The following is a 17541-nucleotide window of genomic DNA, read 5'->3' as shown; positions in this document are numbered from 1 at the left end:
TTATCCTGCCTACTTTGCTTGGTTTCAAAATCTTAAAAAAAACTTCATAAAAGGATTTTGAAAGCAAATCCTAAGAGAGAATTATGACATGGGTACTTATGAGTAGACAATCAAGGCTCATAATTGAAAAGTAAGTGAAAACTTGATGTTTTAGCTTAATATTGTTTTTTCCCTTTGACTCGTTGCTAACTTAAGAATTAGAGTGGATATATGACATTAGCCACACTAACATGTATATATCTCACTTTTTTTTTTTTTGCATGGTTCTTGTCCTCTCCGTACAAACGTGTTGTTTAACGTTGCTACCTAGTCCAAATTTAAACATCAATAATCAACATTGTTCGTCGGGGGGAGGCGACAATATACTAACTGTATTCAAGGGAGAAAAAGTTACTATTGAAGGGATCATAGATCTTTCAATTACATTTAGAGAAGGAAAAACCACAATTAATAAAGTAGTGAGTTTCTTAGTGGTAGATTGTTCGATCCATTAGTTACAACGTAATTGTAAGAATGTACCGAATTACCTCGATAAGAAATAAGATTTTGTATAATATTTAGAAAAAATCCAAAAACAACTTATTAGATGAAAAAAGTTTTATGAAAAATCTCGATGGTCGATCTTAGAGAAAATTGGCCAAAAACTATTTTATCGAGATTTTACGAAAAAATGTGCTAGTTTTGAAAAATGAGAAGTCGACTAGGCTATTTATGACGAAAGCCGAGGGGCAAAATGGGAATATGGGAACTCAGTTGGATTCCAACACTTCTTTTCGTTTTCCATCCATTTCATTCTCCTTTTCCAAGTTTTCATCTCAATTAGGGCACTCAAACACGATCTTTGTTTCTTCACCGGACTTCTCTCCGATCTGCTCTTCAGGTTCTTTCCTATCTCTCTCATTTATTTTCCGATCCAGATTTACTCCTTTCAATTCGCCGTGATTTCGTTTCCCGATCTTCTTCTTCCTTCTTCATCTATCAAAACCGTTTCAAGTGTTTCTGGACACGCTTTCAAGTCCTTGTCGTTTGTGGTTCTAATTTTTTTTTTTTTTTTTTTTTTTTTTTTACTTAGAAGTAGTTCGAACTGCCTTTTTGTTTAGAAGAATCAGTTCAGAAACACAACGGTCCATTTATATATTTTTAGATCTTGTTTGGTTAGTTGAGGGACAAGCATTCCTGAACAAGTACTTTGTTTGTTCATGGAGGATTCTCAAATCTCAAAAGTGTCTCTGTCGTTAGCTGCTTTTATAGATATGAAATTCATGTGGAGATGCTACATTATGGTTTGAAGTTAGTCGGAGTAGTTCTACAAGCCTTGATTTTCTTATGGAGGTTTGGATTTTTTCTTTACTTCTATTATCTTTTCTCTTCTTAGTTTTAGAAGCTGCCTAGACTGTAGTGACTGTGGGATTATCAAACGAGACTTAGTTGTAAAAGCGTCGTGGGGATTGTTCATGTTTGAAGTATTGCACTCGTAGTTTTTCGTATTATACGGACTCTGCAGCCACAGTGGTTTTAGTTTTTGGTGTTTTTATCATTCTTCTGGGCTTACTCTTACACTATACTATTATTTTCAGGCTGTAATTTGATTAGCAATAAAGCTTTTCAGATAGCTTCTCTATCTTTTGGCTTCTCAAAGACTGGAACTGCTGTTTTCGAAGAAGGAATGAAATTTGCATAGATTATTTTACTCTCACCTCATGCCATGTCGGGTTTACTTAATGTACTGTCAGCTATCTACATTTTTGTCTAAGATTGCGTTGGAACGTGTGTATGTTGAGTTGCATATTGTTTCTTGAAGTTCATTACCGATACTTTCCTGTGGTCTCGGCCTTTTGGCTAAGGTCAAGTGTATTACTGATACTTTCCTGTGTTACTTGATTCTCTGCGGAAGACGATGATCTATTACATATAGTTCGAGGAACTTGGAATTTTAAGAAATTAAGAAATTAAGCCTATAGTTTATTTTATTTTTATTTGATGGTCTAGTTAGGATTTCAGTTTTAATGGCTTCAGTTTTTTTTGTTGTGTAAGAATGTGGTTCTTTCACTTGTTGAAATTAATCCCAATCCATGCCTAATTCTAACTAATTTCTAGTTTATCTAGGTTGATTTAATTTCTAGTTTATCTAGGTTGATTTAATTTCTAGTTTATTTAGGTTGATTTAATCTTATTTTCATAACAATCAGCTGCATAATCACGTGCCTTTGTCATGTTAGCTTATTATGACATAGTTTATGCAGAAGTTAGTGGTTACAGATGGACTCATTCTTTGTGACAAATGATTTATATTCTTCTCCCTGTTATGATGATTTCTTATAATTCTACTGCCAAATTTTGTGATTCAAGTATAAAATTGTACATGAAAAGATGATTTCTAAATTCCAATGCTCTTGTTCTTTGCAGTCATCTCTTAATGGATCAGCTTCAAATCTTCCAGATGGTACTGGGCGATCTTTTGCTACCTCATTTTCTGGTCAGTCTGGTGCAGCCTCCCCTGTTTTTCATCACTCCGGTGCGTGCATGTTTCTAGAGTTTCTGTATTTATCTTTCAAATTTATGCAACTTAGAGGTCTTAATTTCCAGGAGGAGGGTTGCATAACATCCATGGAAGCTTCAGTATTCAAAACATGTCAGGTGCACTAACTTCAAGAAATTCAACTATAAATAATGTTCCATCTGGTGGAGTGCAGCAACCTACTGGAACACTTTCCAGCGGGCGGTTTGCTTCGAACAACCTCCCTGTTGCTCTTTCTCAGGTATCTTTCATAGTCAGGGACTCAGGCTATTTATCCATCACTGAATGCCATGTTTATCAACCAAAATACCTGTAGTTTATTTGATTTTCATTTATGGTGGTCACGAAAAATTAGTTGTTGAATGATAACACAGGTTTAGATATCTTTGCTTAGTGAAGGAAAATATGCTCGTTTTTAATTTTGAAAAGCTGATTTATAAACATTTACTATCTGATAAGTTTGTTGAAGAAACTATAGAGAGCTATTTACAAATCAGATACCAGATCATAATGTTCATAACTGAACTTTTATAAGATTTCTGATCATTGAAGTCGTAAAATGACATCTTTTAAGAGATCTAGCAGCAGCAAAGTTGAAACCCTAATCTTATCCTCTCAGTAAACCTCGTAATTGTGTGTTTGCACTCCATTTAAACTTTTTTCTCTCTTCTGTAGTTGTCTCATGGCAGCTCCCATGGGCATTCAGGAGTCGCAAGTAGAGGAGGTATAAGTGTTGTTGGAAACCCTGGATTTAGTAGTAGCACAAATGCAGTTGGCGGTTCTATTCCTGGGATTCTATCTACTTCTGCTGCTATTGGTAATCGAAATACTGTTCCAGGATTGGGTGTATCCCCAATTTTGGGAAATGCAGGTCCTCGAATCACAAGTTCAATGGGAAATATGGCCAGTGGAGGCAACATAGGAAGGAGTATAACTGCGGGTGGGGGATTGTCATTACCTGGTCTTGCTTCTCGCCTAAACCTTGGTGCAAATAGTGGATCCGGAAGCTTAACTGTGCAAGGACAAAACCGTCTAATGAGTGGTGTGCTTCCTCAAGGTATGATCCCTTGGATTTGTGGACGAATGTTTGCATTTGTGCACTGTCCTGCATCTCGTAGTGATATTTTTGTTCCATACTTGGTTCTAACCATTGCATGGGTATCTAGATGCATCTTAAAATAATGGTGGTATTCTTTGCAAATGTATTTTGAAATTTTGTTCCGTACTTGGTTCTCTAACTGTTGCATGCTATATTTGAACTTGACTATTTATTTCATTAATAATTTGATTCGAACTAGACATTAGCTAGTGGGAGAACGTCATATACTTCTTTTTATACACCTTTTGCTCAAAGATGAAAAGATCATTTTAGATGTTGATGCAATTAAAATTAATTGTTCTGTTTGAAATAGTAGTGTGCAGTCTTGGAAACTATTTATTCAGTTTACGTGATTACAGAGTACTATTTTATTCTATACAGTTACTTATGTGTTATGTATTTGCTATTTATGATTTAATTTGTTGTGTTGTGAAGTGTGCACATTATATTTCCATCTATATGCTTTCTTATATTTTGCATACACAGATCTTATTTCTGAGGCTATATTGACCAGAAAATGGAAATGCATTCATTACTATGTTTTTGTATTTATGCTTGCATCTGTATTCATGCTATATTTTAGTTGAAAATGTTAAGTGCTATTTTGGTCGTTGATGACATGTTCTTGCTTCAGGATCTCAACAGGTCATTTCTATGTTGAGTAATTCTTATCCTAGTGCTGGAGGTCCCCTTTCCCAAAGCCACATGCAGAGTGTGAATAGTTTGAATTCTTTGGGGATGTTGAATGAAGTGAACACCAATGACAATTCTCCTTTTGACATTAATGATTTTCCTCAGTTAACAAGTCGTCCAAGTTCGGCAGGAGGGCCCCAAGGGCAATTAAGTTCGTAGCTAGATTGTTGGTCTTTAGTTTTTTCTTTTTTTCCCTTTTCTCTTTTCTGCCAGTTTTGACTTATAGGATGTGTTGTGTAATTGTTTCAGGTTCGCTGAGAAAGCAGGGCCTTAGTCCTATCGTTCAACAAAATCAAGAGTTCAGCATTCAGAATGAAGACTTCCCTGCATTACCTAGATTTAAAGGTGCAAATCCTTTCTTTGCATTTCCTAGTAGGTTTCATTCATTTAAATCATAAGCCAAAACTTGGTTTGCTGTACTCTACCCTATTTTTTGGTCAAAGATTAAATTCAATCATGTTAAAAAACTTTCATTTTTATCCTAGTTGACCTTGAATAATTGCTGAATAGATGGAGTATTGAAGTAGAATTTCAGATTCATTTTTCCTGTAGGTCATTGCAGTTATTAAGCTCAGGTGCTTCTTCATAGAGAGTTAAAATTGTTTCGTTTTTTCTCTTTGGATTGTAAATTTATAGCATGACGCAAGTTAACCTCATGCTTACTTTGAATATAGAACAGGACACTTTCAATCATTGATTATAGTTCTAGATCGTGTGCAGGTGGCAATGCTGATTATGGCATGGACATTCATCAGAAAGATCAACATGATAATTCTGTGCCTATGATGCAGTCTCAGCAGTTCTCTGTGCGAACACGTTTTACTCAATCTCTTGCTAACTATCATCATTTTGGCGATGGGGTGCTTATCAACTTTTCCCTTGTTTTGATCTTCAGATTGGAAGATCTGCTGGATTTAACCTAGGGGGCACATATTCACACCGACCCCAGCAGCAGCAACAACATTCTCCAGCTGTCAGTAACAGCTCGGTCTCCTTTCCACCTGCAAATAATCAGGATCTCCTACATTTACATGGATCAGATATGTTCCCATCTTCACATGCTGCATCCTATCACCAGCAGGTGTGCTATTTATTCTATTGCGCTAGTCTAATGGAAGAAAAAATTTTACCCCTCGTATTTAAGCTTTTGCTTATCTGACACAAGGAGTCAAAACTGTTGCTTTTTTCATATGTTTTCACTCTTGGTTTTTCTCAACTGAAATGCAGTTTCAAGTTTCAACCTTTTGACGTCATTTGGTCTCATGTATTAAAAAAATTCGACAGGATTAAATGTTTTGTAGATCAGTAGCCTATATGTCGTTTGTGTCTTCTCCGTTGGTAGTTCTCATTATCGATGTTGTTTTGTTAATAACCAGTCTAGTGGGCCTCCTGGTATTGGGTTAAGACCTCTGAGCTCTCCTAGTTCAGCTTCTGGAATGAGTTATGACCAACTTATTCAGCAATATCAGCAGCATCCCAGTCAATCTCAGTTTCGATTGCAACATATGTCTGGTGTTAGCCAGTCGTTTAGAGATCAAGGCATGAAATCTATGCAGGCGACTCAATCTTCTCCTGATCCATTCGGCTTACTTGGCTTGTTAAGTGTGATAAGGTTGAGCGATCCTGATCTTGCATCCCTTGCACTTGGAATCGATTTGACCACATTAGGATTAAATTTGAATTCAGCAGATAACCTTCACAAGACTTTTGGCTCCCCATGGTCTGATGAACCTGCCAAGGGCGATCCGGATTTCATTGTACCACAATGCTATCTTATCAAACCACCACCTACACTACATGTGAGATTCTTCACCTTTAATGTCCCTCTCTAAGTTCATATGCGAAACTTCCTTCAGTTTCACTTTCATCTCAACTGATTAACTTTTTTGGCAACTGCAGAGAGGCTACTTCTCAAAATTTACTCTGGAGACACTGTTTTATATATTTTTCAGGTGTCTGTATATTTTTAAATCATTTTACATTCCTCCCTTTTCCTTTCGCTATATATAACTAATTCTGCTGTGTCATGGTGTCTGCAGCATGCCAAAAGATGAAGCCCAGTTATACGCTGCGAATGAACTGTAAGCTAGCTCCTTCTGTTATTGACTTACTGTCACCAAAACTTTAAAAAGAATGGTTTTTTTTTATAAAGAAACTTTATAGTTGCCAAGTGCATTAAATTTTTTCAAAATAACTTGAAAAGTTAAGACAAATCACTCACTCCCTTAAATTTGGTTAGGTCTCTCCCCATGGGCTGTTACCAATATTTTTATTTTATTTTTATTTTTGTTAGTTATAATAGAGGCTGGTTTTATCACAAAGAACATCGGTTCTGGTTCATTCGGGTCTCAAACATGGAACCACTTGTGAAGACTAGCACGTACGAAAGAGGATCATATCTCTGTTTCGACCCCCACACGTTCGAAACTATTCGCAAGGTTTGTGGAGTCACCAATATTTCTCATTTGAAATTTCCTATATCACATTCTTATTGCTTACCATTACATCCATTGGCTTCAGGATAATTTCGTTCTCCACTACGAGATGGTAGAAAAGAGACCAGTTCTGTCCCAACATTAAGGTTCACTTTTCTTTTTTCTTTTTATAATTCATAATTATAATTTATAATTTTAGCCTCTTCCTTTTTCAATATATAAAAAAAAGGTCGTTGGTTAGCCTTAGTGTTCTGTTTGTAGAATTAATGTTTTGTTAATATGGTCATTGCAATCAATTATAGAGCCCCCTTTGTTATTGTAATGAGCCCATTTTTTCCCTTTTCAAAAAAAAAAAAAAAAAAAAAGAAAACACACAAAACTGTAACTTAGTCCCCTTTCTCTTTGTTCCTTATTTTACATCATATTTTAGATTGTTAGTCCAGCTTTTCTCTCTCTCTCTCTCTCACTATATATATGTTATCTATTGACTAAAGAGTGTTTTCTTTTCTCAATTTCTACTGAGCTCACACCTCAAGAGGACCGAGGTCTTTATTGTTCTAGCTAGAAATATTTTTTGGGGCATTTGAAAAAATAGCAAAAAAACTTATGATTATAGGGCTAATGTTACTTATTTTGTACATAGCAAAGTCGCAAATTCAAAAACGGATAGTCCTCTGATAGTTTTTTGATAACTCTTTGATAGTCCTCTGGTATATCTAATTATTTGTCATATTTGCAATATGCAAAAAAAGATGTGGTATGAGTTACTTTTTTTCTAAATTTGTTGTATCCGATGCAATTTCCAGAATGTTTTAGTACTATGATGTACTAGTGAAAATTTCGCACAAAAGAGTTGTTAAGAAAGTGTAGCATGTGATCGTATTCACTAGTAGTATTTTCCTATTACTAAATCTTCTCATTCTAGTTTAGCTCATCCTAAGATCCTTTTGCAATGTTATACCAATAGTTCTTTTGTGACGAGAGCGACTTTGAAGATGTCGATGATGAGTCCAATTATGTTTTTTTGATGTTCATCATTTACTTTAGAAACACAATTTAAGAGATGTTAATTTGGTTTCCTACAGTCAAAGCTTTTTTTTCTCCCTTCCCAAAAGGTTATTTCTCATGCAGTTACAAATAAAACCTATTAAAGCCATAGTTGTCGGAAAATAACACATTGCAGATAAACCACTAAATAATACAAATACACAATTGTTGTGTTGACATAATTGTAGATATTACAAATAAGTAGTTATTTATGTAGTTGGATAATCGAAAAGAATAGAAAGTAAAAAAAAGGTTGATCTTACTTTTACTGTTGCAAAATTCTCTTTTCGAGTTGGTTATCTTCTTTTTGAAGTTTTCAATTTTCACAAGATCTTCCTTGCAATGACTATGTCAAAGTATCCGAACTTTCAAAAAATGAGAGGGAAAGGAGATGGAGAATCTTTCAAGAATTCTTCTATAAAATTTGGGAGAATTTTCTTGGAGAATCTTTGCATGTAGTTGCGTAAAGGTTATGAACTATTTAAATCATATTTCAAGTATTCATTAATTATCTCATTGTTTATTTAATTTGAACCTAAGGAATTTATTTATTTTAACCTTATTCAAATAAATTAATTATTCATATCATAAGCAAGTTGATACTTCATGCCTTATTGAATTACACTCGAGTCATTTTCACACTTAGAATCATATTCCACTAATTTATTTAATAAACAATGTCTATGATCCATTAAATCATTTTCTGGATTGTGAGAGTAGGACTCTTTATTCAAAACGCAATATTGTCATCTTTTCCTTAAGTACCAATAATTTACTTAATAAATAATTTGTCTATGATCCAATCCTAAACTAAATCTGTGAGAGGGTAGAACTCCTTTTTCAAAAGAGATGGATTTAAGAGAATCCCATATTAATGATTTGGACCAAACAATTTGAAATTGTTACAAAATAGGTTCTATTCATAGTGTTCCTAGACTAAGACAATCAAAGCATCAGAAAAAATAGCAATGAAGTGAAAGAAAAAGTTAACATCGAACAGAACAAGTTAGATGAAAGACTTGAAACTGCACCTATATAGAAGACTTCAAATTCATGAAATTTTGTTGATTGGTTCAATAATCCAACAACTGAGTTTATCAAGTCCATTAATGAACTCAATACACCCTAGATGTCTTATTTTGAGTTCTCTTAGACTAAATCATTTTACTTGATTTCTTTAGGGTTGTTTGGTTCCCTAAATAAAATTAGAACAATTTCTAGATTGATAACTACATCTCTAGAAGACAATACTTGATTTTTTATCTATGGTTGTGGAGTAATTCTAAGACTAATAGATTTCAGCTTTCTTTAATACTTAGATCCTTTAAACACCGAAAGGAAGAAGTTAGAATGTGAGCTAAGATAAATGAAAAAACAAAATGCACGTCCGAAGCAATTATGTTTTTTCCCCAGGCCTTAGGCCTAATTTGTACCAGATGTTAAGACCATTGAAATTTCTTACCTAATATATAAATGAATACATACTCGAGGAAGGAACTGATTCGAGGCTCGCATTATGATACATCCATCCAAGCTTAGAAACATAACATATACTTTCAGCGCTAAGAAGTAGAGTATGATCAAAATGAAATAATATCCAACAAAAGATTCAGCATTTCTCCTTCTTAATATCTTGTACGAGTTCTGACCCTGCAATATTTTTGGCTCATCTTATCATCAAGTTGTCCAAACACAATGAAATTGTTGCACGATGGATAGTAATACATACCTTGGTGAACGAGAGTAAGGTGAACGAGAATGGCTTCGAGAGCGGGAGCGAGACCGAGACCGAGAACGAGATCGGGAACGAGAATAATATCTTCGTGACCCTCTACTTCTACTTCTACTCCTACTTCTACTACGGCGGTATCTTCTGCAGCAAGCAATCAAATAATTGTTGAGTCTCAAACTTGAATACACAGGGTTATCAGAACAAAAAGAAGTTACTACTCAGCAGGTTCGAGATCATAAATCACTTAGTTAAAAACTTCAGAACAAAAAAAATATACCTTCTTGGTGAACGGCTGTAGCTTCTGCTGCGGCTCCGATGCCTACGACTATTTAATCGGCTAGTTTCTGCTAGCTTTTCCAGTCTCTGGCGCTCCTGCTCCCTCTTTTTAGCCATTTCTGCAGCTGTATCTTTCTTAACTGCAAGAATGATCCAATTGCTCAACCATAAATGCTAAAGAAGAAACTAAATGATCTTGAAATAAAAATGGCTCCCATACAAAACATCTATTGAACTAACTAGTGTCAAAATGACAAAGCTCCAACATCTAAGGTCTTAAACAAGACACTTCACAATGAAAATGCATACATACTTTGTTTATTGAGCTGTTGACTCATGATCCTCTTAAGTCGTTCCTGCGGAGTTTCTTTCTTTTCCCCCAGCTTTAAAGGCCCTCCGGAAGAACTTGCCTTCGTTAGCTTTGCAAGTGCGGACGAAGTACTGTTCAAGGAAATAAAGGTCCATAATTATTGCTCAAGGATTTAAATGCCCATATTTATTGTGCTTGGATTCAAATACTCACGACTATTATTAGACAAGGACTTAAATGACAATAACTATTTTATAAACTTTAGAACATAAAAACTTCACTTGCAAAAGTAATTGGAAATGTATCAGCATCAGTGTTCTTAAAAGCTCAAGGCCCAATAAACCAATAGTTTTCTAGGGCCCAAGTGCAACATGCAAAAACAAGCGCGCTTTTTGTTGTGAAGCACACTAAATAAAAGTACTACATAAAGATGAGAAAGTGTAGCTAGAGTTAATTTCTTTTTTTTTAAAAAAAATCCATTTACGCATAGTAAATTTGATTTTTCTTGGGTAACAAAGGACAAACCCTAATTATTACAATTTTTTAACAAAAACACTAAAAGGCCCCAAGGTCCAAAAACTTGGGAGTTTCACAAACTGTGCGCACCTAGGTCACCCCTTTTCAAAGCGAGATGCCAGACCTGCACCTTGAACCTAGGTGCGTGCTTGAGAGCGCTTTTTAAAATACTAATCAATATCAAGTTCTCAGGACTTGACACTAAAGTAAATTCAGACTTTATAAATACCTTACTGAGGGCTTTACTGCTCTGCTGCTCTTTTCTTTATCAAGTGTCACGCCAGATGCTGGATCAACATGCAATGCCTCAAGGATCCGACCAGATGATGGCCTGCATGAAAGCACAAGGGTAAGAGATGCCCATTATAAAAGTTCCATGCACATTTGCTAGTTGGTTATGTTAAATCCATTTTAGGGAATATCTGAGCTTCAAAAAGGAAGCCTTCTTCCATCTTGCCGTGGACAGTTACGCTGAAAATCCTAGGCCTGATCTATACTAAACCACACCCTCAGGTAAGAAAATGGGAGAAAGCTGCAGGACAATAAAGATTGTCCAATCTATCTTCGCAATAATGAAAGGTCGAGTGCTCCGACCGGTTTATCATATCAGGCTGAGATGGAGGAGATTGTGGTGGAGAGAGTCCTTCTAGCCTCGGTTCCTTGCTTTCGCCCGATCCCCCAAATTCAGTGATGAATTCAATTTTTGGAGTCCTTGGTTTGCTCCGATGAACATCATCAAAATGGCCATGAGAATGATGCCTTGAGTGTGATGGGGAACGTGATCTGGACCTTGATCTGCAGAATAACATGATATAACTGTAATTTAAAAATCATCAAAAAAAAGTAATTTAAAAAATCCAGTTTTGTCTGTAGGATCCACAAACCCTGCTAGGAAGCTCTGATTTCGATCATGACTCAAAAGACATACCTTCTAGAACGTGGATAAGCATCATAAGTTGGACTTCGTCTAGATTCTCTACACATAGAAATAGAATGCATGATTATATCCATAAAAGTCAACTGCCATATCATATCACTAATACCAGTTAACAAAAGAGTGAATTCTTATCCTCTTCATATCATGAAAGAAAATTTATCTTTATACCGGTAAGGATCATGATGGAGGACTCTGGTACCAGTAATTCGTGCAGCTTCTCTTTCCCTTTCCCGTTCCATTTGAGATGCTTTCCTTCTCTCCTTGCGACTTAGCTTCCTCTAATAGTTTCAAATTTTATGTTTATGAGACATTTGGTTATCAGAGAGCTGAAACATATGCAGTATTTTTCCGAGGCAATGATGGAAGTGACTTACAATTGCAGGATCACCTTTGATTATTTCCTTTTGCCTCTTCTCTTCCTCCTTAGCCTTTTTATCCATGTAAACAAGCCATCCGTATCTTTTCACTCCAAACTCTTTTGCTATTACCTCCATTCCTTCATCATTACTGTCATCACTGTGAAAATCCTCATACTCATCATCCTCATCATCTTCATCATCACTAGCATTATCATCAGCATCTGAATTTGATTCCTCCTTCCCATCCGCCTCATAAGAAAACCCCACTTGCGAATATGAGCCCTTGCTTGCAGAAGGAGGCTGTGGTTGCTGAGATCTTCATGTAAACACAAGAGAGACCATAAAAAACTATATAAAATTCAACAGCAGAATTTCTGCTCATAAAACTAACGTGAAATAAAAAAAATTATAGAGAACAAAAGAAAATGAATAGTAGAACCAGAATCTAGAGCAAAGTTGAAATTGACACCTCAAAAAATTGTAATGATCTAAAACATAAGTCATCCTATGACAGGTAATGTATCTCAACATGAAGGACGACACGCCAATATGAGTGAAATCATTTACACCACAGTTGGTGGTTTGAAATCATTTACACCAATATGAATGATTCTTGTTTGATTGAGATGCTAAGGGCAGGAGATGAGTTTGTTCAATAGCAAAAAATAAAAAATTGAACAGAAATCTAATTTTACAAAAGGAGGATAATGGTATGGATATTGAATTTCCAAAACCCAACCACTTTACAGTTTAGACTCCCTGACTCCTGAGAGAGACAACTTCCAGACAATTAGAAAGATGTGAACTAGTCAATTAGAACAAATATTTTTCCATATCCATCCCACACACACACACACATAGAGAAAGAGAGAGCAGGAGAGAGAAACCTATCAGATACAAATGGAGCAGACACCTTGGCCTCCATTTCTTGATTTACGTGTTGTAAACCATCCTCATCATTAACTGTTGACGTAGAATTAAAGAAAGCTTTGTAAAACATTTGCATTGTAATAAAATATATGTATAACAAATAAAAGTAACCTTCGCCCGTACCACTCATCCCATAAGGAATGCAGTGGGTTTGTGCATTGAACTGTTAAAGGATTTAAGAGTTCGATAAAAGTAAAAACAAGTACCCACATCCTCGACGCCGATGCTTAATTAAATCCCGATAACGCTGAAAATTAACAAACTCTTCTAACTCCTCTTCTTCCTCAGATTTTTCTTGGGTTCGAATATGCCGGGATCCAGGTTCTCGGATGAAATCAAGCAGGGCACGTCCATCAAATCTGCTCAAGAAATGAAAACCTACTCCTCAATCTCAAATCATAAATCTTTTAGCCAAACAACAAATTTAGAACCAAATAGTCCTCAGATGATTAAAAGAAACGAACCTATCAATCATAACATCCTGCTTTCCATTCCAAGGAATTCTGTAGACGAAGTTGCAACAAAAATCCCAAAAAAATGTTAGAATTAAGATGAAATGGATGTCTGAATGATAAAAAACAACGAGGCCACAAAACTAATAAAACAAGCTCTAGCATTTGACAAATTTCTCTCAACAAATGATCCATTGTAACAAAAATTATCAATTATGGGCTCGAAGGTTCAAATATTAAAGAACCTCCTGCAATTAAATCCTCAGTGCAAACAAATTTCAAATAATTTAAGAATTTAATACTGAAGGCAGAAAGAAGCTGACAACATTAGCCAGCTACAATATCTATAACACCAGAGAAAAAAAGTTCCCAATTCGTAATATACCCAAGTTTTTTTTATATATCTAATGCAGAGAGATGAAATATAAAATTCTTACAGGCCTTGTTGGTCCTCAGTTGCTTGATAGAGACCATCGTCACGGTAGACACGGCACCGAGTTCCAACGACCTGAATTGATTGCTGAGGATCGCCACGGCGCTTGGCGAGAAAGACAGCACGTCTTTGAGCTCGCTTTCGAGCAGCGTCCATCATGTCATGGACCTTCCTTTCGGATCTCCTCGCTTCGTGCCACATCTCTAGAAAGAAACAATCCAAATTCCAATGGATTTCGACCGAATCAGGAAGATGGAAAAACCCTAATCCCCTTCTCTCTTCATGGAACTACCAAGTTCTTGACGATGAAAACGGTCTACCGAGCTTCAATGGCGTTGAGAAGGTTCGGAGTTTTGGACTCAGATTCGCTATTTTGGGCTCTTAATAGTTTTGGGCTTTTCTTTTCTTTTTTTTTATTGGCTTCTCTAGATTTATAATATATTTTTTAATAATTATAATGGATAGAAGTTTTAGAATAATAATATCTTTTTAAAATATATAACAAATCGATAAAATATTTACGATGGATAGAACAATTCTAAAAATGTCAATACGCGATTAATCGGTCACACAGACACACAATTAATTAATGTTCTTCTAAACGATCGTGTACTACAATCTAAACGAATGATCTATTATCGTTTAGGTCATGATACACGATTGTGTAGTTTTTTTAATGATGGAGAAAAATGTTTCAAATTCAAATAATCGTGTTGACTATGCTGATCAACGATCATGTTGACTATGACAAACGACGATCGTGTTGATCATAAACAACGATCGTGTTGATTATGATAAACGATTGAGTTGATTATGATAAGCGATCATATAGTCCAATGTAAATGATTGTTAAAAACTTCAAATTAAACGATCGTGTTAACTATGACAAGTGATCACTTAGATTATGTCTAACACAATTGTGTATTTCATTTTAAACGATGGGAACACGACTTCAAATTTAAATGACCGTGTTGACCCTAGTAAACGATCGTGTTGACAATGGTAAACGATCGTTTAGATTATGTCAAAATGATATTTAAACAATTTTGATATTCTCTAATATGAAGATGATGAAGTAGCTTCATAGAATTTTGTCAAAAATTGTGAAGATAAAGTAAGAGGTTCGTTTAAAAATAAAAGAAATAAACTATGGAAGAAAAGATGAAGAAATCTAGGAGAGAAGATGAATAAATCACGAAAAAGAAGAAGAAAGGGAAGTAACAAATCGTCTGCAATATTCAAGGATAAATCTGAAAATTATGAAAATATTTTACCTTTATGAGCTTTTCTTTTTATTATACAGGCTTGTAAATATTTTTTGGTTTTGTTATATTTATATAAATTATTCGTAATACTAATAGTTTCTTAATAGTCTATCATGATAGACCATCAATATTTTCAATATGGTCTATTACGATAGATTTCTATATCATTGATAAACTTTGATGAATTTTGGTGTATTTATACATTTTTTAAAAGTTGTTATATATACTAATATTTTGAATCTAATTATTATATTTGCAACTATTTCTATCTTTTATTTTAATTTATTTTATTGGAAAAGAATTTGAGTACTAAATGTAAAACTTTATTGGAAAAAAGATCGATTATAATTTTAGTGTCAAATTAATTTTAAAGTTTATAATGTTTCAATTTTGTTGTTAAAATTGTGATTATGATCTTTTATTTATTTATATTATTGGAATGGTTAACATAAAGATAGACATGTCATGTTTACATCGAATTAGTATAATGTAAAAGAATATAAGATAAATTATAGGTAGAGTTGGAATAAAGCGTTGAGCAACCAATATTTGTTTACTCATATGACACCCAAGTAGAAGGATATGCGGATGAATTATTATATTTTATTATCTACAACGATGACTTTTCACGAAAAATGTTTCGTGAACTTTTTCTGTTTGAAAAGGTCTTTTAATACAATTTGGAGATTTGAACTTGCACTTCTTATCTTCAAGTACATACAAATGTCAGCTGAGCTGAACTCATATCAGCTTTATAGAAATTTTCTCTTTGAAAAGGTCTTTTAATACAATTTGGAGATTTGAACTTGCACTTCTTATCCTCAAGTACATACAAATGTCAGCTGAGCTGAACTCATATCAGCTTCTTATAGAAATTTTTTTCTGTCAAATTTTAGGAAGTTAATTAGAAATCTCAATAACTAATATTGTTGGTAAGTTGCCTTTAAAAAAAGCTTGCAAGTGTAGGCCAAAGTCAACTGGCCATCTTGATAAGTTAACCCCTAATGTAAGATTGTCCATTTATATATATATATACACATCACATGTATTGTTTGGTATATAAAACAATACATTGTTTAAATCGTTTTATTCATGCCACTGTCAAATATATCTAGTTTATTTTAGAAAAAAAAAAAAAAAATCAAATATGTGTATTGAATATATTGTGTTGTACTATGTATCAACAATACCTTTATTTTTTCCTTTAAAGCTTACTGTCGATTGTTGCTTTCGTTTATAAGGATAACAGAAGATTGTCCTAGATTTTAGTGAAAAAAACTAATTATTCATTTAAAAGCTGATAGGAAAATTTAGACAATTGTGCAATTTATTTAGGTTATAGGTGTAGAAAGTTGGTGGGGATGTAATTAACTATATTTAATTACGTAAACAATTTAACTTTTTTTACCCATTTAGTTATCCAATAAAAATTTGTCACATGAAAAATAATTTAATTTTATAATTAAACTGCACTTTTTAACTGTATAACAAAAATAGTTATATTACAACCAAACTACATTTAATCATTATCCTTTAATACGGAAGGTAATCTCAATTGAATGTGGTAGTTAAAAAGATTAGGTATCTATCTTAAAAATCTATAGCTTAAATTTGTGTACATCTTCAAACAAGAAAAAAAAAACCTTAAATAAAGGTATTATAACCTTGAAACCCTAAAAACGGCAAAGAAAAACTAAAGGCCACTTAATCAAGAAACAGAAACCTCTCATTTTCTTTCTTTCTTATAATCATCCCAAATCCTTCAAAACTCCAAGCAAGCCATCATTGAAGAAAGCCTTCTTGAATCCCATCTTTCCCAAACTCCTAAACCCATATATTGGTCACGAATAATCACGACAATCGAGCTCGAACCATGGCCAGTGCCACATTTGCCATTGCGGTCACATGGACCGTTCTAATAGTCGTAACTACAACTGTCACCAGTGTGGTGCAGGCGAACTTGGGTGTGAATTGGGGTTCAATGGCATCCCATCCATTGAACCCTAATATTGTGGTGAACTTGCTCAAGGACAATGGGATCAAGAAGGTGAAGTTGTTTGATTCTGATTCTTGGACAGTGAATGCATTGTCTGGTTCCAAAATTGAAACCATTGTTGGCATTCCTAATGACCAACTTGAGAGCTTGGCTACTAATTATAACCACGCTAAGGATTGGGTTAAGGAGAACGTCACCGCTCATATTTATGATGGGGGCGTCAATATAAGGTTCCTTTTAACTTCTCTTTTTTTCGTACATTATTACAAATGTTTAAGTTTGTGTCTATTAAATTATTACAAAATGACTTAATATGTCGACCACATTCAAATGTCATATTTAGAAAATAAACGATTAGAATTGAAGCATATCAATAATTTTCAATAGTACAAATGAGAAGTGAGAAATTTGAACAATGGATCTCTTAGTCTTCAACCCTCGTATGAATTCTAATTGAGTTAAGCTCTTATTGCGTTTGCCATATTGACCCTTAAAACTTTAATGTAAACTTTACTAAATATAGTTGCTTGTTTAAACTATTTA

The 17541-nt window shown here is 34.4% G+C and overlaps 3 protein-coding genes and 1 non-coding gene across 11 annotated transcripts in view; 2 read left to right on the top strand and 2 right to left on the bottom strand.

Moving 5' to 3' along the window:
• Positions 1-750: 750 nt before the first annotated feature.
• On the top strand, positions 751-7198 carry LOC103497394 (probable NOT transcription complex subunit VIP2). 8 transcript variants are annotated; one of them, XM_051079530.1, is made up of 15 exons: positions 1240-1332; positions 1578-1723; positions 2407-2515; positions 2587-2759; positions 3194-3242; positions 3357-3575; positions 4252-4461; positions 4560-4655; positions 5031-5116; positions 5206-5391; positions 5687-6109; positions 6210-6262; positions 6350-6391; positions 6604-6748; positions 6831-7198. In XM_051079530.1, the coding sequence occupies exons 2-15, from the start codon at positions 1706-1708 to the stop codon at positions 6888-6890; spliced, it is 1869 nt and encodes a 622-aa protein (XP_050935487.1). In that variant the 5' UTR covers positions 1240-1332; positions 1578-1705; the 3' UTR covers positions 6891-7198. The 8 variants fall into 8 exon arrangements, with proteins under 8 accessions (XP_008457784.2, XP_050935487.1, XP_050935485.1 ...); XM_008459562.3 differs by lacking the exon at positions 1240-1332 and adding an exon at positions 751-880 and having other exon boundaries at positions 3194-3575; XM_051079528.1 differs by having other exon boundaries at positions 2407-2476; positions 3194-3575.
• LOC127144134 (small nucleolar RNA snoR35) lies at positions 2435-2515 on the bottom strand. Its single transcript, XR_007815753.1, has one exon. It is a non-coding gene; the product is annotated as a small nucleolar RNA snoR35 (small nucleolar RNA).
• A 1961-nt stretch (positions 7199-9159) lies between the features above and the next one.
• LOC103497395 (uncharacterized) lies at positions 9160-14096 on the bottom strand. The gene is made up of 13 exons (XM_008459568.3): positions 13742-14096; positions 13317-13355; positions 13063-13211; positions 12810-12885; positions 11938-12238; positions 11732-11841; positions 11555-11602; positions 11221-11421; positions 10856-10957; positions 10114-10241; positions 9802-9940; positions 9522-9665; positions 9160-9442 (listed from the first exon to the last, which is right to left on the bottom strand). Exons 1-13 carry the CDS (start codon positions 13936-13938, stop codon positions 9418-9420), a joined length of 1659 nt encoding a protein of 552 aa, XP_008457790.2. The 5' UTR covers positions 13939-14096; the 3' UTR covers positions 9160-9417.
• Positions 14097-16791: 2695 nt separating this feature from the next.
• Positions 16792-17541, top strand: part of LOC103497517 (glucan endo-1,3-beta-glucosidase 8-like) — a 2666-nt gene continuing 1916 nt past the window's right edge. The window contains exon 1 of the mRNA XM_008459731.2: positions 16792-17228. Within this exon, the coding sequence (XP_008457953.2) occupies positions 16876-17228 (353 nt within the window). The 5' untranslated portion in view covers positions 16792-16875. The remainder of the gene's footprint in view (positions 17229-17541) is intronic.

Source organism: Cucumis melo, chromosome 11 (genome assembly GCF_025177605.1).
Source record: "Cucumis melo cultivar AY chromosome 11, USDA_Cmelo_AY_1.0, whole genome shotgun sequence".
Lineage (NCBI taxonomy): Eukaryota > Viridiplantae > Streptophyta > Magnoliopsida > Cucurbitales > Cucurbitaceae > Cucumis > Cucumis melo.
The sequence above is the reverse complement of the archived record's forward strand: the minus strand, read 5'-3'. Positions and strand labels throughout refer to the sequence as shown.